The sequence below is a fragment of the Brassica napus genome, chromosome C3, assembly GCF_020379485.1.
Source record: "Brassica napus cultivar Da-Ae chromosome C3, Da-Ae, whole genome shotgun sequence".
Classification (NCBI taxonomy): domain Eukaryota; kingdom Viridiplantae; phylum Streptophyta; class Magnoliopsida; order Brassicales; family Brassicaceae; genus Brassica; species Brassica napus.
In genome coordinates, this window is record NC_063446.1 from 12,598,164 (window position 1) to 12,624,084 (window position 25,921).

General features: G+C 33.5%; 2 protein-coding genes and 1 pseudogene across 2 annotated transcripts; 2 read left to right on the plus strand and 1 right to left on the minus strand.

The window, feature by feature from the left end:
• Nucleotides 1–1,221: 1,221 nt before the first annotated feature.
• LOC106427752 lies at nt 1,222–5,129 on the plus strand (annotated as a pseudogene).
• A 1,712-nt stretch (nt 5,130–6,841) lies between these two features.
• LOC106427753 (jasmonate-induced oxygenase 4) lies at nt 6,842–10,029 on the minus strand. The gene is made up of 3 exons (XM_013868472.3): nt 9,454–10,029; nt 7,590–7,923; nt 6,842–7,226 (listed from the first exon to the last, which is right to left on the minus strand). Exons 1-3 carry the CDS (start codon nt 9,930–9,932, stop codon nt 6,978–6,980), a joined length of 1,062 nt encoding a protein of 353 aa, XP_013723926.1. The 5' UTR covers nt 9,933–10,029; the 3' UTR covers nt 6,842–6,977.
• A 2,025-nt stretch (nt 10,030–12,054) lies between these two features.
• Nucleotides 12,055–13,569, plus strand: LOC106427718. Its single transcript, XM_013868437.1, has 3 exons — nt 12,055–12,174; nt 12,330–12,996; nt 13,058–13,569. Exons 1-3 carry the CDS (start codon nt 12,055–12,057, stop codon nt 13,567–13,569), a joined length of 1,299 nt encoding a protein of 432 aa, XP_013723891.1.
• The last annotated feature ends 12,352 nt before the right edge of the window (nt 13,570–25,921 follow it).

The window sequence follows — 25,921 nt, forward strand, 5'->3', positions numbered from 1 at the left end:
TAGACAAAGAGTTAAAAGAGAAAGAAGTGTGGATCAAACAAACTGTAATCAGTTCGAAAGGAGTACTACTAACAAAGATACCTTTTACTCCTTCAGAGGAAGAGGAGAAACTGAATCCCAGAGCAAGGAGTGCTAAGCTAAGAGTGATTCGGAATTTGTGAGTTATTGCTCTCTATGAAATGTTTTCCTTCTCTCTTTAGTGGGGTTCATTCATTTCAGTTTTGATTAAACCGATATGCACCAAAACAAAATTTTCACCCGGTTTAATTCCAAATTTTCGAACCAGACCGATTAAAATGCATGATTCCTTTAACCATACGACCACTACCAAAGTATCTCACTGTCGTCGTCGTAAAAAGCCATTTTAGACCTTCCAAAAAAAAAGACCTTGAAACCCTTGTCGTGCTCCTCCTCCACCTAATAACCAATGGGAGCACTTGATGAAATATTTGCTTTTGTTCTTTTTTTTTTGATCAAATGTTTGCTTTTGTTCTTGTTGACATTTTCCAAACCAAACTCGAGATTGCTTTTAGAATTTAACTAAACCGATCTATACCAAACCAGTGATTGGAATCAGATATAATATTCGAACCGGCCGATTTAAAATGCATGATTAAATACCTAAGCCTTGTTTGGAAACTCGTAAAGCGCCACGCGTGCAGTGCATCCGAACTTAATGATTTATTGAAAAAGCGGGAAAAAATTGGAAAGTACTGAGAGATGAATTTTTTGTATTTTATATGTATAATACTCTAATTATACATATATTACCAATTTTTATGTATAATAAATGTTTTTTACACATACATAATATATATATATATATATTATATATTTGTGATCCTTCAGTAACAAAAGTATCGTAACTAGGTTTGGGACTTCGGATATTCGGATCGGGTTCGAGTAAGATCCATTCGGATCGGATCTTTCGGATAAATGAATTCTCTACCCAATAGGTACTTGATAAATTTTGGTTCGGGTTTCGGGTCGGATCCAGGTACCCATTTATTATGTAAATCATATAAATATTTACTAAATAAAATAATTTACTTGTAAATTAAAATGGTTCAGTGGTTATATACTCTGCTCTACTTTTATTGTGGCCAACCCGGGTTCGAGGTCCTTAAAATGTCAATTCTATAAAAATAATAATATTGAAATACTATATATATTTACAATATAGAAGAATACATATAAATTGAAATGGTATGGTGGTAACATAGCCACATTTCTACCTATCCAACCCAGGTTCGAACTGTGGTGATAACACTTTTTCTAATATTCTGGGGTTTTAGGCTATTCTTTTCGGTTTAAATGGGTATCCGATCGGGTTTCGGGTAATAACCGGAACCGACCCGATACCCACAAGTATTTGAAGTATTGACCCACCGGGTAATATGACCATATCCGAAACCGAACCGAACCGGTCCATTTCGGGTTGGATCCGGTTCGGGTAAACGGTTCGGTTAAAAGTCCCAGCTCTAATTTTAACTGCTGTATCTTGGTTGATAGTGGGTTTGTTTTAGATTGAAATTGATGAATAAAGAAGACCGAGTCTTTTGCTGTTTGTTTCGAGTATTTCTTGTTGTTTAAGTTATTTGAATAAGTCTTCCTCTGTTATAGGAAGTGGTTTAGTTGTTATCGAGTTTATAGGAAGTAGTTGTACGATTTGTTATTTAAGCAACGCTTACGTTGTCTTTGTTATAATAAGAAAAACAGAACTTTCAGTTTACAAAGAGTTTCAGAAATTGCCCAAGACGATTTCTCTGTTTTGTCAGGGATTCTGCAAAAAAAATTTGTCGCCGCCAACCATTATACATGTGAAAACCTCGAAATCTATGTGTTTTCTTCTTCTTGTTTCTGCATCATCAGCTTCATACATATGTTCTTCTCTATTGATTTAGAATACTCAAAACTTCAAAAAAAGAACTTTTTTGTTGAATCCGATTTCTTGGCCGAACAAGGTGAAATCGCCACTGTTGTCGCCGCCTAAACCATTTTAGACCTTTGAAAACCCTTGTCGTGCCTCCTAACAACCAATGGGACCACTTGATCTTTCTCTCTCACAGAGCTTCCTCTTCTTCTCTCGGCGCTCCTACCCTCCCTCCTCCACACAACCCCCGCTGCTCTGTCTCCTTGGGAAGCAAGTCACGGTGCCTGCCTCCACCCTTGCATTCAATGAGCAGCGACAAGGAGGTGAAGCTGTGGGGTGGAAGGTTCAAGAGAGCGTGACAGAGAAGGTGGAGAAGTTCACTGAGTCCATCTCTTTCGACAAAGTTCTCTACAAGCAGGACATCATGGGCAGCAAAGCTCATGCTACAATGCTCGCTCACCAGGGTCTTATAACTGATGGCGACAGGGACATCATTTTGCGAGGTCTTGACGAAATTGAGAGAAAGATCCAAGGAGATGAGTTTGAGTGGAGGACTGATCTGAGAGGATGTGCACATGAACATCGAAGCTGCTCTCACTGATCTGATTGGCGACCCTTCTAAGAAGCTCCACACGGCACGTAGCAGAAACGACCAGGTCGCTACTGATTTCAGGCTTTGGTGTCGCGATGCTATCGATACCATCCTTGTCAAAATCAAACATCTCCAGACTGCTCTACTTCACCTAGCTTTGAACAACCAGGCTTTGATTCTTCCTGGTTATACTCATCTTCAGAGAGCTCAGCCTGTTTTGCTCCCGCATGTCCTCCTAACTTATGTAGAGCAGGTTTGGCAGCAGTTACTTTTTTTTATTAGGCTACGTTAGTAGAACAAATCTACGACCATAATTTGCTCTTGCCTAGAAGCATCATAGGTTCTTACATTTACTCCGGCACTGTTATCTCATACTCTGCTTGTTTAAAAAAGATAAATATTTTAGACTTTTCACACATATTAAGAAAACACATTCATTGTTTTCTGTGAATAACAATTTTTCATAACTTTTGACCAATAGAAATACAATAAACACCATTAATTTTTTTGAAACTTACAATTTTTCATTAAATAATACATTGAAGAGGTAAAAAATTATCTTTTTGAAACAAATTTTTTTTCTATAACGTGGATCTTTCTGAAATGGAGGGAGTATTATGTATGTATATATGTGGTTCAGTAAATGTTTACTTCTTTGACTGGTACTTGTTGTGTTCAGCTTGAACGTGATGCTGGTCGTTATGTTTACTGTCGAGAGAGGCTAAATTTCTGTCCCCTAGGAGCTTGTGCTTTGGCTGGAACTGGTCTACCTATTGATAGGTTCATGACTGCAACCGCTCTTGGATTTACCCAACCTATGAGAAATAGGTTTGTTCCCTCCCTACTTCTCTTGTGCTTTTTAATCAATCCTGTGAGTTGCTGCTGCCTATTTATCAAGTCTTTTCTCCTTCAGCATCGACGCAGTTTCAGACCGAGATTTCGTGTTGGAGTTTCTGTATGCAAATTCCAACACAGCTATTCATCTATCACGGCTTGGAGAAGAGTGGGTACTCTGGGCCTCCGAGGAGTTTGGTTTCATGACTCCAAGTGATTCCGTCTCAACAGGAAGCAGTATAATGCCTCAGAAGAAGAATCCAGACCCGATGGAGCTTGTCAGAGGAAAGTCTGCTCGAGTCATAGGCGATCTCGTCACTGTCCTAACACTCTGCAAGGGACTTCCCCTTGCTTACAACCGTGACTTTCAGGAAGATAAAGAGCCCATGTTCGACAGCACCAAGACAATCATGGGAATGGTTGATGTTGCTGCCGAATTTGCACACAATGTCACGTTCAACCAAGATAGGATCAAGAAAAGTCTCCCTGCTTGACACCTTGATGCTACTACTCTTGCTGATTATCTTGTGAAGAAGGTAATAATGCTATTTTTCTTCTTCCATTGCTTTGTAGCTAGCTAGATCCAACAAGGTAAGTAATATAGTTTTGTTTGTTTTGGGTTCACAGGGGATGCCTTTTAGGTCATCACACGACGTTGTTGGGAAACTAGTTGGAGTTTGTGTCTCAAGAGGCTGTGAACTCCAGAACCTAAGTCTTGAAGAGATGAAGAAGCTGAGCCCTGTGTTTGAAGAAGATGTGTTTGGGTTTTTGGGAGTCGGAAATTCTGTTAATAAGTTCAGTTCCTACGGGTCAACTGGATCCAACTGTGTCGCTGAGCAACTCGGCTACTGGGTCAACAAGCTGAAGATTACTACCACCTGAGTTGGACCAAACCATCAGGCTGTTTGAGGAAGACTGGTAACTAACATTGGGTTTTCCTTCTCTAGCAAAAAATAAAAGCTTTGTTGAAGTTTCTTAGTATCTGAAGTTCTGAACCCGAGATTTTTGTTCAAGTTCTATGATTCTCATAATCTTAAATACATTTGCAACGTTTTTTTTATATTCAACAGTGGTAAGAAGATTTAACTTAACCGACTTTACAAGATCACATAGCTTGGTTAGGTCTTGATTTTACATATGATAAGCAAAATATCAAACCACATGAGAGTTTAGAAAGAAGAGAGAGGGGTCTAGTGAGGTTGTACATGTGCATCTCTGGGCGGTTCCAACTCATGGCTGGTTCTGGTGGCGACACCAAAGTAGTCTTCAAAGGTCAGGAAGTAGATTGAGTTGGGCTCCAGGCAAGGGCATTATGTATATGGATGTAAGTAAATTTTTTAACATGGAGGAGCCCACGTGAGATGAAACCCCCTTCTTCCATAGGAGATGGAACATCTGTTCATGTTATAAAAATGTATATTATCCTCTTGTTACAGCAGTGATGATCTCATTGGTGTTGTCTCTACATAAACAGTCTTTCTCCTTCATTTAATAATAATATCCATTTGATGGTGGAGTCACTTTCGGATTGTGACTCGGTCCTTGTCCTTAAATCCCATGTTAGCCACTGATTGATGCTTCTTTCGGATCATTGGTCGGAATATATTAGGCTCTACTGGAAGCCGTAACTCTCTTCACTTGGGATGTGCAGTGGAATGAGGTTACAGGTGAATCTCATCTCTTACTTTCGTTTATTTTACTCCTTTTGTTGTTTCTTTGCTTGTATTCATTCTAACTTTTCAGAGGACTTTTTTTTTTAGCTTCGAATCTTGTAGAACGATGGAGTAGACTGAAAGAATGCATAACTAGATTTTGACCCGCTTTAAAAAGCGCGGGATTAATTTTCTTTTAAATTTCTACAATTTTTTTAGTTATAAGATTAAGTGTTTTTATATATGATAACTATATACATTTTAATTTTATTGATTGTTTATGTTATAATTATAAATATTAGATATGCTATAAAAAATATATTTATATTTATGAAATTATTTTTAAAGAAGCTAATTTTTTAGAAAAATATTGTATTAATTTTAATTTATTCTAAAGTATTATATTTATATACTAAATATATAATCTCATTACATAATTTAATTTTTTTTTGCACATTTTATTTTTAATGATAATATTTTATTAAATTATTTAGATGCATATATTTGTTCCAATTATATAAAAACACTACTATATAAGTTGAAACAATGAAAGATATTTCTCATTACATATTTTAATATTATTCTTTGCAGATTTTTTTTTTTTTGCAGATTTTAACTTTTAGTGATTATTTATTTACTTATTTACTTAGATGCATATATTTGTTTCAACCATATAAACTCAAATATAAAAATTGTAAAAAGGAAATTTTGTGATTTTGTTATTTCTCAGAATTAGGAAAATACACTACAAAAAAACACATCAATTCATTTGTATCTCATAAATAAATTATATTAGTTTAATTTATTTATTACCCGCAAAATTATGTATACTTCATATGATTAGAAATATCTAATTATTCAAAACAAAAAAAATATATGGTCGAAAAGAGAATTGTTATGGGTATGTTGAGCTAGTTGAATGGCAATTAACATACACAAGACACGTTTTCTTAGAGTTGTTGATAGATGACAAAATTTATTTATGTGTTCTAGATGACTTTAAAAGTGAAGGAGATGGCGAACCAATTTAGGCGCCGTGCCACGGTTTGCAAGTCATTAATTAATTAGCTTATGAGAGAAACCAGAAGCTTATTCATCTTCATGTATAGTATAGTTAGTTAGTTGTCGAGTCCTACTGAATTTTTTGTCCAACTATATTTAAATATTTGTTTCTTTTTCTTATTTTGTTAATCAAACTATTTCAATATTTTGTACATATGATACAAGTTTGAAAGTAAAATATATTCCCAAATAAACTTTATGTACTATATCAATAATGCATTGCTTTTCAATTTTTGCACATGAATTTAAACTTAATAGTGAAAGAGTTTAGTACACCGAACACTTTTCAGATTTAATTACCCGTTGGACGAAACTAAATCATATTATTCTAGACATCCATATAGATATGGATCTTTGTTTTAGGCTAATCTAAATATTCAGAAAAAAACTATCCATGGATTGCACATCTCATTGAAGATTATTCCGGACTTTTCATAAGATTATTCATGTATTTTAAAATACCCTAGAATAGTAAAAAAAACAAACTTGTGAAAGAGTAGAAGGGCAGTGTTAACCAGGACGAGTTAATCTGGTGGTATACGGCTTGCGGCTGCAAGTACGACTTCCGGGTTCGATTCGCACTGGCCACCAAGGAATTTACATGCGGACTTGCTCTGGCGTCTGAGACCGAAGACCGTTCACGGTGAGCCACATGGTGACGCCCTGGCAGCGTCCTTACTCGCTTCGGTCTCTAGTCTGGACCACCACGGTGGGACTAGGACACTCGGTTATCAAAAAAAAAAAAGGGCAGTGTTTTAAAAATATTTTTCTTATCATACTTATATGCGACCTGAGGAGAGACTAAATAAATAATAAAAAGGTAACATGGGAATCTAATTTGATAACTTTTATTAAAGTTTTTATTTCTTACATAGCGCAAGTATACAGTTTACATATAATTTAAGTACAACTGTACTAGTACGTAGCAGTAAGTACTGATTATACTTCGGATGTAAATGAACTATCATGTGCTTGCTAACAATGAATCAACTTGATTCTTCCCACTAGGACCCTTTTGCCTAATCATAAGACGATACTCGTCGAACCTGATCGGTTTATAAAGAGCAGGTCGGTTATCGGTTAAGAGTTCTTCCACTGGTCCGATCGGAATATCACTTCTCGGGTTGTAGAAGAGTGCCAAGGAGACTCGATCCATACCGGAATTAACGATCACCTGATGCTCCACGCTTTTGTAAATTCCATTGCTAAGTATCTACAATTTGAGCCAACATAGTATTTGGTTAGCACTCGCATATGATCTCATTGCACGAACTATTCCAAGCATCACATTATACCAAGAAGATTATATGAAGTTGCCAAAAAGACTATCATCCTATAACTCGATGCATTAGCGAATAGAAACAATTAAAGTATTGACCGTCTATCTGGATATTCAAATGAAGCCCAAGGCATAGGCCTCATCCACCTTACAAGGTAAAAGTGTAGTGGGATGCTTTCAAGCAACCCAAAACTCGTCTGACACTAAACAACCACTTTATGGTTTAATGATGTATGTGTTGTTCTCCAAGTTATTGAGTAATTACAAAAACCAAGGTACAAACTAAAAAACAATAACCTGAACTTGATCACCAATGTTAACGATCAAAGCATTGGGGACGGATTTAACAGTAACCCAGCAGTCACCACGTCGGACCTGGAGGCCGGCTACATTCTCCTCGGAGAGGACAATGGTGATGCCACCAGGGTCAGAATGGGAAGAAAGACCTAAAGTTAGGTGTGGCTGAGGGCATTTTGGGTAGAAATTAGCCCTCAGACTAGCCCCGACTTTATCTTCTCCTCCAAAGGCCTTCATGAGATGGTTTGGTTCTAAACCTAAACTCTCTGACAATGTTTCCACCAACCTCTCACACAGTTTCTTCACTTCTTCACCGTACTCTTCGATCAATTCTCTGCACATTATTTGTTTCCTCCAAATGTTAATTACAATTATCTGTACGTATAACTATAAAACATAAAACGGAAAATTCATATGATTCGTTAAGTAAAACATTTTCTTAATATTGGTTGCTTACAGACCAACTATTTGTGAAATTGCTTTACTACTACATTTGTGAACTAACCATCAGTAAACAAAACAAATTAACAGTAACAAGTTAGAGGACGCAAATAAGACACTAGGTTTACATTATTACTTAGGTATATAATTCGACCAAAAATGTTATAATTATAGTATACATAGATGTATATATATATATATATATATATGTCGAGTATTGATATAGTAGATCATTTAAAAACACGGAAACAAAATAGCAATCGGAGAGAATGCGATTGCATTATAAGGTCTTTCATTGTGTTTAAAAGGTTGATATTTTATTTAATATAAGTTATTTTAAAATTACAAGAAAATTCTAAATATTAAAATAAGTACTAGAATATTGATAAAGAAACAGAAAACAAAAGTAATGGTAACAGTATATATTTATTATTTTAATATTTTTAAAAAGTCTAAAATCAATCTTTCGAAATACAGAAGAAAACTAAATATTAGTGTCTAATGTATGAATGAATCTCTGAAAATAAATAGTGAGCAATGGTTTTCCGTCTATATAGTGGTATTCATATATATATAAGGTTTAGAATATATTCGTGTTTCACATGGGTATCAGGGTATGATGACCACATGAAACGTGTTCACACATGAGACACGTGCCTAAACAAACATATAGACCAGACGGCTGTGGGTACGTATATGCAAAAAAAGATTGGTAAAAATCATGCATCAACACCTAAAAATCAAAACACACACAAGCAGCGTGTTACGTACGTCCTCCATGCAAACATTCACCTAGTAATATATCTTTTCCAGTGAACGGTTTCGTCAAAAAGCATATACACTCAGAAAATAAAATATGTATTTCTACTATATATCTAAACAATATATACACGTAGATGATAAAAAAAAAGAACAGCCAATGTCATGGACGTTTATATAATAACAGGTTTATTATATGACCTCCATATCAGTGCCGGCTAATTAGAAGGATAAGTGATGCGACCGCTCGGAGCCCAAGTATATCTTCTCACGTATTTTAATAGTTGAAGTACCTTAATATCTATATAAAATAAATAGATTTATATTAAAAAAAATTAAAATTTAATATTTTAAAAAATTAGATTAAAATGGTTCAAATAAATTATCTATGTATATAATTTTGTTTTCATCGCAAAATATACAAAATATTAGTGATTATTTTTAAAATAAAAAATAAAATTTAATCGAACATAAATTTGTATAAGTTAAAATGGTATTACCGTTAGTGTTCTTCAATCAGAAAATGATCAAATGTTTATCAATTCCCTTAAACAGTATGATATATTATATCACTAGTTTCGGCTAAATCCCGTTATCGATCTGAGTAATAGTGTATATGTATTTTTTGTGTATATGTATTGTGCATATCATCATATGCATATACCTTATCTTAGGAGGCTGAGATGGCCACATAGAAAGGTTTCTTATGGAAGATGGCAAGTAATTGAGGAAGAAATAGTCACTCCAATCTAATTTAGCATCTTTCACAACACCAATCCTGCTTCCATAGCCTTCGTACGTGTCGGGTGAGTTTGCGTACTTTCGTTTCATCTGTACCGGTAAATCAAAGAACTCTCGCCACGCTCCTCTCACTCTCTCCATCAGCCCGTGGTCTACACCATGGTTCACCACTTGGAAGAAACCCCACTCCTCACACGCCTTCCTCACTCGCTTCAGCCCCTCTGGGTTCCTCCACATGTCGCTCATGTCTAGCACGGGGATTTCCATGTCAAGACCGGATTGATCGGACTTGTAGACCGGTCTCTGATGCGTGGGTTTCACATACCGGTTTGGGACGGTGGATACGCCGGCTTGGGACAAGGCTTGAACTGAAACAATGGGCTCAGGCCAGCTTGCAACCATTTTTTTTTTATTTTGTGATTGAGAAAAAAGATTAGAAGACACTAAGGAGAGATGTAAGAGATCTAAGGGAAATAATGAGTGTTTTAGATGGTGGAAGAAGCGAGAACGAGTGGGGGTATAAATATAGAAAAATGAAACCTAAATGAAAGGTGAAACAATTTATGACACGATAATATTTTATTCTACCTTTTTTGTGTTTTGAGGTTGACCTAAAAAACTTTGCATGTTGGATAATAAAACATGAGACACGTTTTCTTAGAATTATGGATATATGTGGTCGATTTTAATTGTCTTTGAAGTGAGGGAGATGGCGAACGAATCTCGGCACCGTGCGATGGTTTTTGCAATTATTGGGAGAGACCAAAGCTAACACTTCATCTTTCTCTTTTTGTTTTGTAAATTATCGTATGACTCGTATCCTACTAAAGTCGCCCTACAAGAGTCACAGTAAAATTTCACTTCATTGACAGCTTAAATATTAGTTTTTGTTTCGCTTCTTCCTTTTCGTTTGTAGCAATATTAGATGCATTTACATAAAGTGATATATTAATAGTTCTATTTAAACTATTCCTATTGTGGAAGTATGGTATTTCACTATCCTTTTAACCTTTTCACATTAAAATAACCTTTTTAACAATAAAATAAGGAAAATTGCCTTACATAGCTTCAAAAAATGTTTTTCCTAAACTAGACACAAGGTTCAAAAAGTGTTTTTTTCGTCGGTGGTTCCAGCAGACACAATGTAATTGATAGGTTTACAGTTCATAGAATCTCTTTTTTGACAATGTAAATATCATTATTTTCTGATAGATCAATAAATTTAAAATTTCATTAAAAAAATTGAAGTGACCAGTTTAGATTTAGTTAAAAAGGTAAAGAAAACAATTATATCCAGTTTTACAAATATATATAAATAAAACTTTAAATTAAAAAAAATCAAATTAGCGGAAAATAGAATTTTCTTTAGAATTTTTGAAAACTTTCTTTTTGAAATTTGTTTTTGGGAATTTTCTTAAAAAGTTTAAGATGACATTTGTGAATGTTTATGATATCTTTTTGAATTTGAGTTATATGAATATTTAGAAAAACGTTACTGAATATGTATAATATGTTCTTAAAATTTAGGATGATATGGATAAATATATATAATATCTTCATAAAATTTAAGAAAATTTTCATACATGTGTATTTATAAAAAAATTCATGAATTTATATTTATGAATACCTTGCTGAATTCAAACCATATGTATATTTTGTAAAATACACAAAAAAAAAACAAAAAAAATTCCGATCAAAAACTTAAATATGTATAACATATCCTGAAGTCTTAGGAAGACCTTGATATTTGAATTTTATTCAGATATTATACATATTTAGAAATAAATTATTAAATTTTTTAAAATATTTTATATATTGCTAATGTTTTCCTAAATATGCATATAATTTAAATCCACAAATATGTCATACATATTTAGAAATACATTCCTAAATATACATACACGTTTACATTCAAGAAGTGTAGTTACACATTTACAAATGTATTTTTTTGACTTTATAATTTGTTTTATGAATTCAGAAGGTTAAAACAAATATTAGTAAGGCTTATGACAGACTTGAATGGTCCTTCATTAGAGCAGTGTTAGAGAGATTGAGGTCTCATCCTACCTGGATCAATTGGATGATGCAGTGCATATTCACAGTCACTTATTCCTTCTTTCTTAACAATGAGATAACAGGAGACATTCACCCACAGAGAGGCATCCGCCAAAGTGATCCCTTATCCCTTTATATATTTATTCTCTGTGGAGAAGTGTTGTCTGTACTCTGCAAAAAAGAACAAGATATTGGTAACCTACCGGGTATCAGAGTTGCAAGAAATAGTCTGAGGATCAATCATCTCTTATTCGCTGATGATACCATGTTCTTATGAAGCGGCTTCAGGGCAAAAGATCAACACGGGCAAATCTTCTATCTCCTTCTCTGTAAGACACCGCAGGATATTAGAACCAGAGTTAAAGCTCATTTGGGAATAGAGAAAGAAGGTGGAGTAGGTAAATACATTGGTCTGCCTGAGCACTTTGGCAGAAAGAAAAAGGATCTCTTTGCGTTAATCGTGGATAAAATGAAGCAGAAAGCTATCAGCTGGAACACGAGGTTCCTCTCCACTGCAGGGAAAGCTACAATGCTCCAGTCTATCCTGTCGCCCACTCCTACTTTCTCCATGTCATGTTTCAAGCTGCCTGTAGGTTTATGCAATCAAATACAATCGGTTCTCACAAGATTCTGGTGGGATGCAAAATATGGGGATAATAAAATTAGTTGGGTTGCTTGGGATACCTTAAATTTCCAAAGCGTCTGGGAGGCCTAGGTTTCCGCGATGTACAATTATTTAATCAGGCATTACTCGCCAAAATAGTCTGGAGACTGATCACTAAGCCAAACTGTCTACTGGCTCGCGTTCTCCTGGGAAACTACTGCACCAAAACATCCCTGCTCAAGGTTCCTTCTAGCCCGTCTTCGTCACATGGATGGAAAGGAGTATTGTGGGGCAGAGACCTACTCTTGAACCACCTGGGCAAAGCCATAGGAAATGGAGAATCAACAAGGGTGTGGGCTGACTCCTGGGTTAGTCCTACAGTAGACATCAAACCGTTAGGACCAATTCAGTTAAAAGACCAAGACCTACTTGTCTCTGATCTTCTCTCACGGGAAACAAAGGAATGGAACAAGCATCTGGTGGAAAACACTTTACCTCACCTAGCGGAGCTCATCCTCTCCATAAGGCCCAACATTCTTGGAACTGAAGATTCCTTCATTTGGACGCAACACCCCTCAGGCATCTATTCTGCGAAATCAGGGTATTACTCCTTTATTCTCTCAAAGATCCAGTCGACAAGTGATCTTATGATTAGAGATACCTGGAATTGGGAAAAGAACATTTGGTGTCCTCCGCTCCTCCCTAAAATCAAGTTCTTTCTCTGGAAATGCGCTAGAAACGCGCTACTGACGAGGGACGATCTCCAACGCAGGAACATAACTACTGATGCTTCGTGTCTACGCTGCGGTGAACAGGAAACATTGCTTCATCTTCTATTCCATTGCCTTTTTGCCGTAGAAATATGAAGCCTCATGCCTTGGTCAGCCTTCATTGATTCAACCACATGAACCTCTTTCAAAGGAGGAACTAGCGTCATCCCGATCGCGAATCATCCTCTCACCCGTAGGAATCATCTCTAATCTGTTCCCATGGATCGTCTGGAACATCTGGATCTCCCGTAATCACCTCTTCTTTGAGAAAAAAGCAACGTCACCACATGAAGTAATCATTAAGGCTACTACAGCCTGCAAGGAGTGGGAATGTGCTCAGAACAAACAGATCATACCAGCGCAGCAAAAAAACCCTTATCTCCCGCCACCACAACCACTGGCTGATACCGTCATGTGTTATACAGACGCAGCTTGGAAATCGAATCTCAGAGCGGTCGGCCTTGCATGGATCTTCACCGATCACAACAGCACAGAGATTTCTAGAGGATCTTGCTACCAAGACAACGTTTCATCTCCCCTCCTAGCAGAAGTTCTAGCAATCCGATCTGTGCTCACCCAAGCTGCTTCCCTCAACCTCAACCAAATCTAGCTTCGTTCAGATTCTCAAGGGCTCGTCACAGCCATCAACATGAATCAACGATCGATACAACTCTTTGGAGTCCTAGTGGATGTGGAATCGCTTATCTCCTCTGCTTTCTCCTTCGTTTCTTTTTCTTTTATTTCTCGTCGCTTTAACGGGTCTGCCGATTTATTGGCAAAAGTCTGCTTGTGTTCTAACTCTATAATGGGCTTTTAAGCCCCGTTTAATGGAAGTTTTTTAGTTGTTCAAAAAAAAAAGGGTTATAATATACATTCGGGAAGGTATTTTAAAACCTCTTAAAAAGAAAATTCATTGTATGAAAAATTTTCTTTTTTGAAAACCAGAATTAAAAAAAAAATTGAAGTTTTTTAAATTATATTTTTGAAGCAAAAAACTATTACCGATTTTTTATTTTCAAAAAATTAAAATTTATTTTTTTATATTAATAAATAATTAAGTAAATTGTAAATAAATATATAATTATTTTTTACCCATTAATGAAAGTTAATATTGAGACTTTCGTCTTCATATTTGGAACAAGAACTAAAAAGGACTGGGACAAATATATTAAAAAAAAAAAAGACTATTTGAAAGATGTCCCCTAAAATAAACACATAGTCGACTAATATATAGTTTACATATAACTTTCATGTTCTGATATACCGTGAGTTGAAAAGAACGAGACTGCGTATTATCCCTTTCTTATTATTTGAGGATCATTAGATAAAACTAACCTTTACTTCATGTGTTTATTACATGTGTGTCATTTCCTACGTGGCATCACCACAAGCTCTTTCATACTTTATATTCAAACACCCTTTCTTAACTAGATTAATTACAAAATTTGTCATTGCTAATTACATTAAAACTTCCGTATATACTATAAGCTTATTGACTAACAAAATAATTTATCCCATGCCCTACTACTCTTTGATTACAAACGTTTCCATTTTCAAATACGCAGAAATTTTATTACCATAACCAAAGATTCTTCATAATTATCGATTTCAATATGGAAATTCGTATAGCCTGACTTAAATATTAATGCATTTCTATATAGTTAAACTATATAAAATCCATTGTGTACGTATGTATCTACATATCTACTTATATATGTGTTGCTATATCATGAATTCGTTATATATGTGTTGTCAAACACAATGTTCAACAATTCTTACATAATCGCAAAATCTTATAGATATATACATACACTTTTTCAAAAAAATTACATAAAACGATCTAATATATAGTATTTTTAAAAGCTAATAATAGTTTCAAATCTCCTCCATTGTATGTTAACCACGTTTATCGTTTCCATAATTATCAATGCAATTGTAATCGACGATCATTTTATGATAGTTTGGATTCAAGGCAACACAATTTAATACATTACCATTTCGATTGTTCCGATAATATATGAATCAAAATTGATTTGTCAATACGGGATCAAATAAATTATTGTCAATGGCAATGTTAGCGTAGGAAATGGCAACACAATTGAAAAGAGGTGTTTTCTATAAAATTTATGATACAATATTTCAAATGTAAATGTAGATTTTGTTTTCAAACAAAGACTTCCTTTTTGGGTATTTTTTTTACTCTCAATAAGCCATATATAATAACATTGCTATGCATTTTAAAGATATAGTGTACATGAAATCCTTGCTATGCATTATAAATATCTTTGCTATGCATTTTAAAGATTTTCTTACAGCAATAATGGCATTGGTGAAAAGAAATATATATTAAAACTTACATATTACAATATTTTTCTACTTTCTTAATAATATAAGTTTTCACCTAAACGAAGGGATTGTCAATCACACAACACTTAATGGGACATACGATGATCTCCATGATATTTCAAATCAGGAATGTATAAAGATAAATATGACGCTATTGGAATAAATGTATGTTATAGGAGTTGAACTCAATAATTTATATACAAAAATTGCGACGAAAAATGAAAAGTTTCAAAATCAGAATTGATTATTGATTTGAGATCGATTGATTTTTTCAATCAAGCTGCAATCTTTGTTTCCTTATATTAAAAATAAAAATAAAATGTTTTCTAATTTTGAAAGATCAATTCACAAATGGAGTAATAAGGCGAGTTTCAAAATAGAATTGTAGCGCAAGTTATTCAGTATTAATTATTGAATATTACATATATTTAAAGCGATTTCGAATAAAGATAGCAAACCCTAGACCCAAAACTTCTTGTATATAAATATGTAGCCGATGTTAACATCTCCTCACCATAGCCTATATCTCAAAACATTGTTACCAAAACATTAGGTTTTTCTGGTTTTACCTAGGTGGTAACATTGTCATTTTGCCTAGGTGATAACATCGTGATTTCACTTTATTATGTTATTCTATCACATATGCTGCAATATCATGTTTTATGATTACAGTAACGTCATCATTAAGTGTGTTTCTTATGGTGTCCTTGCTCATGTTTTTCAAGAATTTTATTAGTTTATTGCTTATATTTCGTTTTATCTTATATGTATATTTTATTTTATGAAAACAAAAATTCTATTGTATGTGTTTTTTTTCCTTCATAATTTAGTTTATATAAGTTTTTGATTACTCTTATAGATTACCTTTCATCCAAATCACATACGATTTCATCATTTGAAATCTAATCATTCCTCATAGTATATATAAATAGGTTGTTTTGAGCACATCTACTCATCACATTCTTCTTCCCAAACATCATTACAAATTCGATCTTGCAAGCAAAACACTTATGGTGGATCTCAACACATTATATAATATGTAATCTTGTGACTATAAGTTTTGCATTTCTAATATCTATAGATTAAAAGTTATAATCTCTTTTAATCCATTCACTCCGCGCAGGGCGCGGGTATCACCTAGTATCTCTTATTTACGCTGGAACAGCGCAATAGAATGTCAGCAGTAAACAAAAGCAGCGAACCCATAGTGATCGTTTTCTTTTCATCTTATTTCTATAGTCGAGATCTCTTATATATATGTGATTCACTAAATTTACATTATAGTTTTGATTGATTAACTAAAGAAACAGAAATTAAGACCCCCAATATATTTTCCAAAACTTATTTTCTTTATAGTGGTTGATTCTTATTTTGATTCGTCTGCTAGATAAATAGTGGAACAACGAATTGAAATGGAAACATTTTGGTTGAACTGAGTTTTCTAAGTATACTCATTAATGTTCGAAAAATGATTTGATAGATTATGACGTTTTGATTCATTCGTTTTATCGGTATTTAACATAAATAATCAAAAAACCGTAGTCATATGACTAAAATAGAATTTTGGTTGAACTTAGTTTTCTTTAAACGATCATATAATATACAATGTTTATATATTATACATTTATGGTTTGGTTTTAAACTAAACCGAACTTAAAAATTGAAGTGTACTTAATTAAATTAACAAAATATATTAATAATGTTCAGATTTAAAATAGTTAACCATCTAATCTACACAATTAAATATAATTTTATACATTTTACTTTAAATGAATACAAAAAACACAAATAACAATAAAGTAAATAAAATATGAGTTTCCTACACAATCATCAAAACTGAAAGCTATCTATGATAGTTATAATATGTTTGAAAAATGATTTAATATTGGATTATTTCTTCTATTTTAATTATTATGCTTTATATTTAAATATTAAAAGTTAATGATTTAATTATTAAATGATGATTTGATTTTATATTTTATAAATTATATTTGCTTAAACGAATTAAACGAAAAATAAAAATTAATTTTATTAAACTAAACCGACAACAAATCAAACAGAACATAAACCAAAATAATTTTGGTTGGCTTATTAAAGTTTTTTAGAACCACACAAACCAAACTGAACCTAAACCGAAAATGAATTAAAATCGAAATGTACATTCCTAATTTTAGTTAAGTTTTTTTTTTGTCATAAGCATACATACTCAACTAGGATTCTATGAACCACCCTTGTAATTATGCATTCATGTAAACGACGAAAGACGATTGTTTCAAAGTAGTACGTGCGAGAATATCTACCTTTGAATTATGTGTTCTTGGAACGTATATAATCTCAATCGCGAGAAGTTGTCCTTCAGTTTCTGGATATCTTCCAAATCATTTGCAAATGTTTGTCATTCTTCTGATTCCAAAACCATCTTCACCAATTGAGAATAATCCGTTACAAACGTGACATGAAATTGTCTTAAGTTCCTCATTCTCTCCATAGCCCATATTAGTGCCTCCATTTCTTCTTGAAGTGGCGTCAAACTATGCCTCGTATTTCTTGTTCCCATTAGTCCATCAAATTTTTCCAAAGTATTGTACCATCCTTGTTCCAAAAACTTAGCCTGATCTTTCCATAATCCATCCGTAAAACACCACCGGCCATGTCTTCGAGGGTAATGACGATTATGTAGTCCTATTTTGCGAGTTCTAAAGTGTTAGTGATGTGCTTCACGCCAAAGTGTGGCTTCTGTTTCTGCCAATTTAATGGTATTCCTGGGGACAACATATATATTACTGAAAACCTTATTGTTCATGTCCTTCCATATATACCAAAGTATCTATGCAAACTGATGATCTTCCATTGGTGGTTCAATTCTCCAAAGCAAGTGATTCATATTAGCAAATATTGACTGAATAGGGAAAAGCAGTAGGTTTAATGGGATCCTAGAGAAAACCCAAACTTGAAAAGCCGGAGAACATTAAAAAGTATGTGATTTCCAAACTAGTTTTAGTTAAGTTATCACTCATGATAACATATACCAATATATTTAAATATTGTGAACTCTAAAAAGAGGATAATGTTGGTATATGTACAATGTGACTTGTTACTCTTAAAAACATGTGCAAACATGAGAAATTCTAATTTTACCATAAATTTGATACTATTTTTCAAATTTACCTTTAAAATAGTTATTTTCATATATATCTAAAATTTGTGATAAAAAGAAAGAATGTTAAATTTATTCAAATCAAAAAAGACTTTTGTACAAACTAATGCAACTTGAGTTTAAGCTTGTGTGATAGTTTTGAAACAAATTTTGTGGAGTAGAGCCCGTCTAATCTCTAGACGAAAACCAAACCACCATCGCGTTATTGAAAGATGTTCCAGCTCGTCCCCGGAGTGAACTGATTCGGTTTCGTATTTGCTTGTCGATGAACTTGATAAGAATGCTCGGATGTCTCTGAACCTTGCCGTGTCTCCTACCATTTCTCTCTAGCCAAATACTGTGCACTGAAACTTGAAAAGCGTATCTTAGGAGGAACCTTGTCTCCCCTGAGACAGTGTGTGTTGATATAAGATCAAGAACTTGACTCCATATGTGTGAGTAGTTCTGTCCAAGTAGCTTCCTTGTAAGGTTCCTCCAAATAGTCTCTGTGAAGGTGCAGCTAAAGAAAAGATAATTTCGGGATTCGACTGCAGAGTTACAGAGGATACACTGAGCGTTTGCCTGAGAGTTCCACAGCAGCAGCCTATCTCCTGTTGCCAGGCGATTATGTACAGCAAGCCAAGACATAACAGAGTACTTTGGAGTTGATCCAGCAAACCAGAGACCCTTATACCACTGAACTTTTGACTGCGGCACTCGAATAGAGTTCCAAGTTTGGTGTATGTCGAAACAAGGTCGAAACACATTGCCTTTCCCTTTCCACTTAACCACATCGTCCTCTTATGTAAGCCCCTGGGCTCTCAACTTCAGGATTTCCTTATCAATGGTGATCAAGTGTTCTGCTCTGTAGCGGCGGCTCCGGTAGTTTTGAATAACAAACTCGACGGTGGCGTTGAGATTGATCCCAAGCGCGATGCAACCTTGCATTTCGGTGAGGTCTATTATCCTCCCCAAGGGGGACCACTCATCAAACCAGAAAGAAGTAGTAGTTCCACTTCTTATTTCTACTTGTACAAAAGATCTGGCCAGAGCTCTATACTTCAGTAGCTTCTTCCAAATCCAAGAATCAAGAGAGCTGAGCTCTACTTGTACAAAAGATTTGTATTGTACTTATTTGTTTCGTTAATGAAAATTTCCAGTCATTTTCTAATATAGCTGAGCTCATCCGTTTTTCTCTAATCACCTTTCCACTTTGTTTCCATTTTGTACAGTTCATTTGAACTTTTCTTTTTAATACGTACGTTGTCGTTACGATGTAATATAGTGAGTTATATATCATTTTTTTTTTGGTAAAAGAGTGATATATCATTTTTTTGGTAAAAGAGTAATATATCAAATCCATCATTGATTATTATTTTTGGTGAAATCCATCCTTGATTCTTCTTATGTGATTGATAAGGGATCCGTTAAAATGCGTCCAACTTTACGCGCAGACATTATAGCAAATTGTATCTCGAAATTTGAAGAGTTTTGTTCACTTTGTTCCTTGCTCATGACTCCTAAACATGTTAATGTAGTACTATATAGCATATTGAGCTTCTTTAATTTTATTGATTGAAAAAAAACAATTATTGATTGAAAAGCAAAATTATCTCAACTGCTCACAATGAAAGCACAACCACTTAGTAATGTATTATTACTCCCTCTGTTTCTTATTAAGTATCACTTTAGCTTTTTTTTTCTTGTTACAAAAAAAATATCATTTTAAAATTCCAATGCAACTTTCAACTTAAAATTAGTTACAAATGCATAGATTTTATAAATAATTTAATTATCTCAAATACTATTGGTTGAATATGTGTAATTAATAAGAACTTTAATACATTTTAATTATTTTTTAATCTGTATAAAAAAAGCTAAAATCACATTCTTTATGAAACAGAGGGAGTAATATCTTTTATTGTCAATACAAATTGCATTTTTCAAAAAGGAATTTAAACACGTTTTCAACCATATGTTTAGTTGTCGGACAAAATGTTCTTTCTTTGAAATATTATTGATAATAAATTAATAATGGGGACCATACAGTAAAGAAGAGGTTATGTATATTTATGCGTATGTATCACATGTCTTAATTAAAATCGGCTGAATCAGTACAATAACTCATTGTTGCGACTGCTAGTCTTTTTTCTTCTAAACATTTTTTAATCACAGGCCTATGGAGAAATCCAAACTAATTTTCAAAGGGATAGTGTGGCCTTAATGTGAAGTATATTGGGGTGCCTTCGAACCTGAATTGATTGGTATAATTTATGGTAGCATCTAAAATATAACATAACCTAGAATACAATTTAAAATGCAGGACCGGTTCAACACTTTTATAAATTCTAAAGCAAATGATAATTTTAAATCCTTCAAGTTTGTGTTTGTTTAAAATCTAAACAATTTTATTTAGTTTTACATTTTTATTAATTAAATTTTTTATATTTTTTTTATAAAAATAGTAAGAAATCTATTTAAATCTATTAAGATAGCGAGGAATATGGAGTTAGATTCAAGATGGTTACACCGTCTGTACTCCTTTGTTAATGATAGGGTCAAGCTTTAAGTGTTAAATATAAACCACAAATACATAGTAATACACACTAATACTTAGGGATCAAATTCACAAAGACTATAATTATACGTAGAGTTTTTAAATATGTTACTGGCTAAAGCAATAAAAAAAGATTATTGTATGGTTTTTCGGTTCACTAAATTCAGAAAGCAAAAAAACAATTAACATGAGTTGTAAACAATTAGATAGAACGCTGAATGTTGAGAATTGTAAAAGATCTCATTTCAGTATTGAACACACAACAAGAATACATGGAACAAATTACATGGACGTCTCAGACTCGAATAACAATGCTAGAGCTAACCTATTTTTGTAGCGCTAACACCTTATACTCAGAATCCTAAATGCTACCTTCCATTGCATTTCTGATTTTAAAAGAAAACTTTAGATTCATGTTTAACCAGTTCACAAGGTAGAGTAACATCATCTTCCGTTGGTTAGGTGATCAGTTAAGTCACTGCCTTAAAAAAAATCAATAGACAAAGATCCAAAATCATAAATTCCTAATTTATCAGTTTTTAGATCAGTACAGTGAAACATCTCCTGTGAAAACTTCTTAACCCAACTAATAGACTACTCACTCATAATCAAAGAAAAACAACAAAATGATTCTATAAAACGTGATATAATTGCATTGAAAATGAGAGAAGGATAAAAAAATCTTCTCCAAAATGAGTACAAGAGAAATTTCTTTCCAAAAATCTACAATAATGATCCAAAATCTCACAAATCACCCTCAATCTCTCTATGGCCGTCAAGAACAAAAAATGATAGAACACAATCTTTGGTCAATTTTCTTGGTAAAAAGGTATTCAAAATGCTCTTTGTAAAAAAGACACTCATCAGTTAGCCAGTCATGCTAGTATGATTTATGTTTCAATCTGATTCAGATTTATGTTTCAATCTGATTCAAATTTAGGCTTTAGATTGAAGAAAGAAAAATTCAGTTTGATTCTATCTAGTATTTAATACTCTTTTAGTTATTCTTTTAATATTTTCGTTAATTATATAAAATTTTATATGAAAGAAATTATTCTATTGGCAAATCCCTAACATCTTACAAAACAATGCCTATATTAAACAGTTTTTGAAAATAAACGTGGTTGCTGTTAACACTATTAATAAAAATATTTTCTCAAAATTTTTTTTTTGAACCGAAACTAATAGATCGTGATGTTAACAAAGAAATTGTGCACCGACGATGTTGAATATGAGTGGTAATGAACAAAAACAGTTCATCTAACTTCTTGTTTGTTTAGAAAACAACAACTACAAAAAAAAAAGGAGAAAACGACAACTACGTACGTTGCAGAAAAGAAAGAAAAAAATGATAGCTACACGTGGGTAATGTCTTTCAAACGCACATGTGAACCCGACGTTTGTATCTTGAGAAACAGTAGCATAAATGTTCAACATATTCGCATTTTTTTTGTCATCTACATATTCGTATATACATGTATTCGAAGTTTCCTATTTTTAGATACGTCGAAGTTTCATATTTATATATACATATATAAGTTTGGGAAGTTTGCTCAAATATACAATATTTTAGGACAATTGGCTAGAATCATACATATTTTTTTTTTATTACTCGCATTTTTTAAATACCAAGCGTGCCTTTTTTTTACGTTATGAGAAAAAACGTACTTACAAAAATGTCATTACTTTTTAATGCCATGTAATCAAAAACCCGACACCACGTAGGAATTCGGTTATGTGTTTTCATTAAGTCGCCCGTAAAGAGCTATGTACGTCGTTACAGCTGAGTTACTGCTACGTTGCGGCTGAATTAAACAACGCGGCTGACTTAAGAGAAAACGACTGACTTAAGAACATAAATCAGCTGTTAGTTACGGCTAATTTACAGAAATCTGGCTGATTTATGGGATAACGGCTGACTTACGTACACAAGTTACGGCTGACTTATACATCGGCGGTTTGATTTCTGTAAAATTCGGCTGAGTTGTAGTTAAGACACGGCTGAGTTATGTTTCCACGACTGAGTTAATGAACATCGACTGGATGAGTTATTGAATTTACGGCCGACTTATGAGATGTTGTTACGGCTGAGTTATATTTAATCAGCCGTCATTGGATGGATTAATAGTAAACTCAGCTTATTTACGGCTGAATTATTAGCGAAAGATTAATTACTAGAATATCAATTGTTTGACGGCTGATTTATTTGAAGATATGGCTGACTTAAGATTTTTCATCCTAATTACAGCTGATTTATTAGCGAAAGATTAATTACTGAAATAGTATCCACGTTTCGGCTGCCTTGCATTGTACATGAGGGCTGATTTATTTAGGCTGAGTTATATATTCGTTTGGCGGCTGACTAACCAATTTTCCTTGTCATCCGCTATGTCATCAATTCGGATTTGTCATGTCATCACTAATATTACAACAATAAAATAAGGGTCTATGTTATTCTTCATTCTTCATCTTCTTTATCTATCTTCTTCAACTTATTCTTTATCTTTCTCTGAGATCTTATGGTTCTGGTAATTATTGTTTCCGCAACTGGGTCTGAAAACATAGATTTTTTAAAATTGAAAATCTGAGACAGATCTACTACAGTCGTCGTCGTTTTCGATGATGATCGGTTAAAGAAGAAGCTTCCTCTCCTCCAGTTTCATGTATGGCGGTCCTATATCCTGCTGCTCCCTCTCTCATTGGATTCGTCGTCTTGCAGAAGAAAAAAGACTCAAAGAGAGAGATGAAGAAGCTAAGTCCCGTAAATTGTAAGAAAAGAAGAGAGTTGAACAAAAAAAATAAGAAAATGAGAGAAGACGAAGAAGATGATGAATTTGAAAGCTGAGTTTATATGTTTGATGACTCAGATGGTGCGTCATCTGAATATGATAACTTTAGTTCATACATTAAGTCTCCAACACATACGTTATGGCTGAATTATCCTTACGTTACGGCTGAGTTATGCATATGTTACGGCTGAGTTTATAATTTTTGTAACTTTATAGTTTTAGGGTTTGAAGTTCAAATTTAAGAAAAGATTTAAGTTTTAATATTGTTTTCAAATGATTAACTTTATAAGCTGTCAAAAAAAAAAAAAAGATTAACTTTATAATTTTTATAACTTTATAATTCTATAGTTTAGGGTTTGAAGTTCAAATTTAAGAAAATATTAAAGTTTTAATATTGTGTTCAGAGTTGAAGGAATGAGTTTGTTCCCGCCCAAAATATTTTGTTCCCGCCCAAAAAACGAAACGTCGCGAAACAAATTACACTTGACGGCTGAGTTATAGGACGGCTGGCTTATACCATTCAGATACGTTACAGCTGAGTTATGCATACTTTACAACTGAGTTATGCATACGTTATAGCTAAGTTATAATCAAATTACGGCTGAGTTATGCATACGTTACGACTGAGTTTATAATTTTTATAACTTTATAGTTCTATAGTTTTGAGTTTGAGGTTCAAATTTAAGAAAAAAATAAAGTTTTAATATTATGTTCAAAAGATAAACTTTATAATTTTTATAACTTTATAGTTCTATAGTTTAGGATTTGAGGTTTAAATTTAAGAAAATATTAAATTTTTAATATCGTGTTCAGAGTTGAAGGAATGATTTTTTCCCGTCCAAAATATTTTTTTCCCGCCCAAAATACGAAACGTCGCGAAACATATTACACTTAACGGCTGAGTTATAGGAACATTACGACTGGCTTATACCATTCAGATACGTTACGGCTGAATTATGCACACTTACAGCTGAGTTAAGCATACCTTACGACTGAGTTTAATTATAAACCAATCCTAATCTATAACCTAGAAACAAAAAAGCTTGCAGTCGTGTTGACAAAATCTAAACCTAACTAAACCACCGCGTGTTTCTTCCATATCACGAGAGCCGGGAGGTCATTATTGTCTTCTTCCTTCTTCACCGCAGTCTCATTACCACGAGAGCTCCGACGTCTTCGAGCCACACAACGGTTTTGTTATCTCCTCCACCATCAAGCTCATCTGCCTTATCCACCTTCTTCTAGTAACAAGAACAAATTCAAAACACAGAGAAAGAGTGAGAGAGATTGAAAGAGAGAGAGGTGACCAGTGTGGTGAAAAGCGGTGGTAGTGGCGACTACGGGAAGACGGAGACCGGAAAAAATGGATCTGAGAAACAGAAACAAGGACGACGTTGGCAAGTATAGATGGCGACGAGCTCAATATCCGTGACGACGGCGAAGACCAGTCCTCTTCAACACTTTTTCTTTTTCTCCGACAATCTTTTTTTCTTCTTTGACGTTTCTTCTTCTCTCACTTCTAAGATTTACAAACCAAATATACTAAGGCATAAGAAATGAATGATAATGTATGAATCTCTCTTGTTTACAAGACATAAAGTGAGAGAGATGAAGAAGATCTGGAACTGTAAAGAACTCTCGAAGGAAAGAGAATAGGAGAAGGAGACGTCAAATAGAAGAGAGAAAGTGAAGAAAAAAATTCATTTTAAACCATTAAATCAAAACTAATCAATCTAAAAAATCTAACCAATGAGAAAGAAGTTAGAAGATAAGCACTAGATGGATTTGTAGCCCTTAGATTAAAACAATCAATGGTTAATGTTTTAATTTTGATGGTTAAAATTATATTTTATATTAAAGTGTATTTTTGATAAAGCTTTAAATTTTAAAACTTGAATTTTATGATTATTATGTTGATTTTTTTATGTATGGTTTAAATATGAAGTTTAAAGTTTAGAGTATATAACTGAGTGAGTTTAGAGTTTGGTATATAGTGTTTTGGGTTTCGATTTAAGATTTAAGATTATATTTTTAAATAACAAAAATATTAGAGTTTTAACATTTGTAGTTAGAATTTATGGTAGATGATTAATTTTTTTTTTTTAAAGTTTGAAGTTTAATGTTTTATGATATA

Excerpts from the sequence above, each read along its gene's own strand:
- LOC106427753 (XM_013868472.3), bottom strand. The coding sequence starts at position 9,932 with ATGGTTGCAAGCTGGCCTGAGCCCATTGTTTCAGTTCAAGCCTTGTCC. Across the intron at positions 7,924-9,453 it reads TCTCAGCCTCCTAAGATAAG|AGAATTGATCGAAGAGTACG; the intron begins GTATATGCATAT and ends AATAATGTGCAG. Across the intron at positions 7,227-7,589 it reads ACATTGGTGATCAAGTTCAG|ATACTTAGCAATGGAATTTA; the intron begins GTTATTGTTTTT and ends CTCAAATTGTAG.
- LOC106427718 (XM_013868437.1), top strand. The coding sequence starts at position 12,055 with ATGAAGCAGAAAGCTATCAGCTGGAACACGAGGTTCCTCTCCACTGCA. Across the intron at positions 12,175-12,329 it reads TGTCATGTTTCAAGCTGCCT|GCATTACTCGCCAAAATAGT; the intron begins GTAGGTTTATGC and ends TTATTTAATCAG. Across the intron at positions 12,997-13,057 it reads TGCTTCGTGTCTACGCTGCG|CCTCATGCCTTGGTCAGCCT; the intron begins GTGAACAGGAAA and ends AGAAATATGAAG.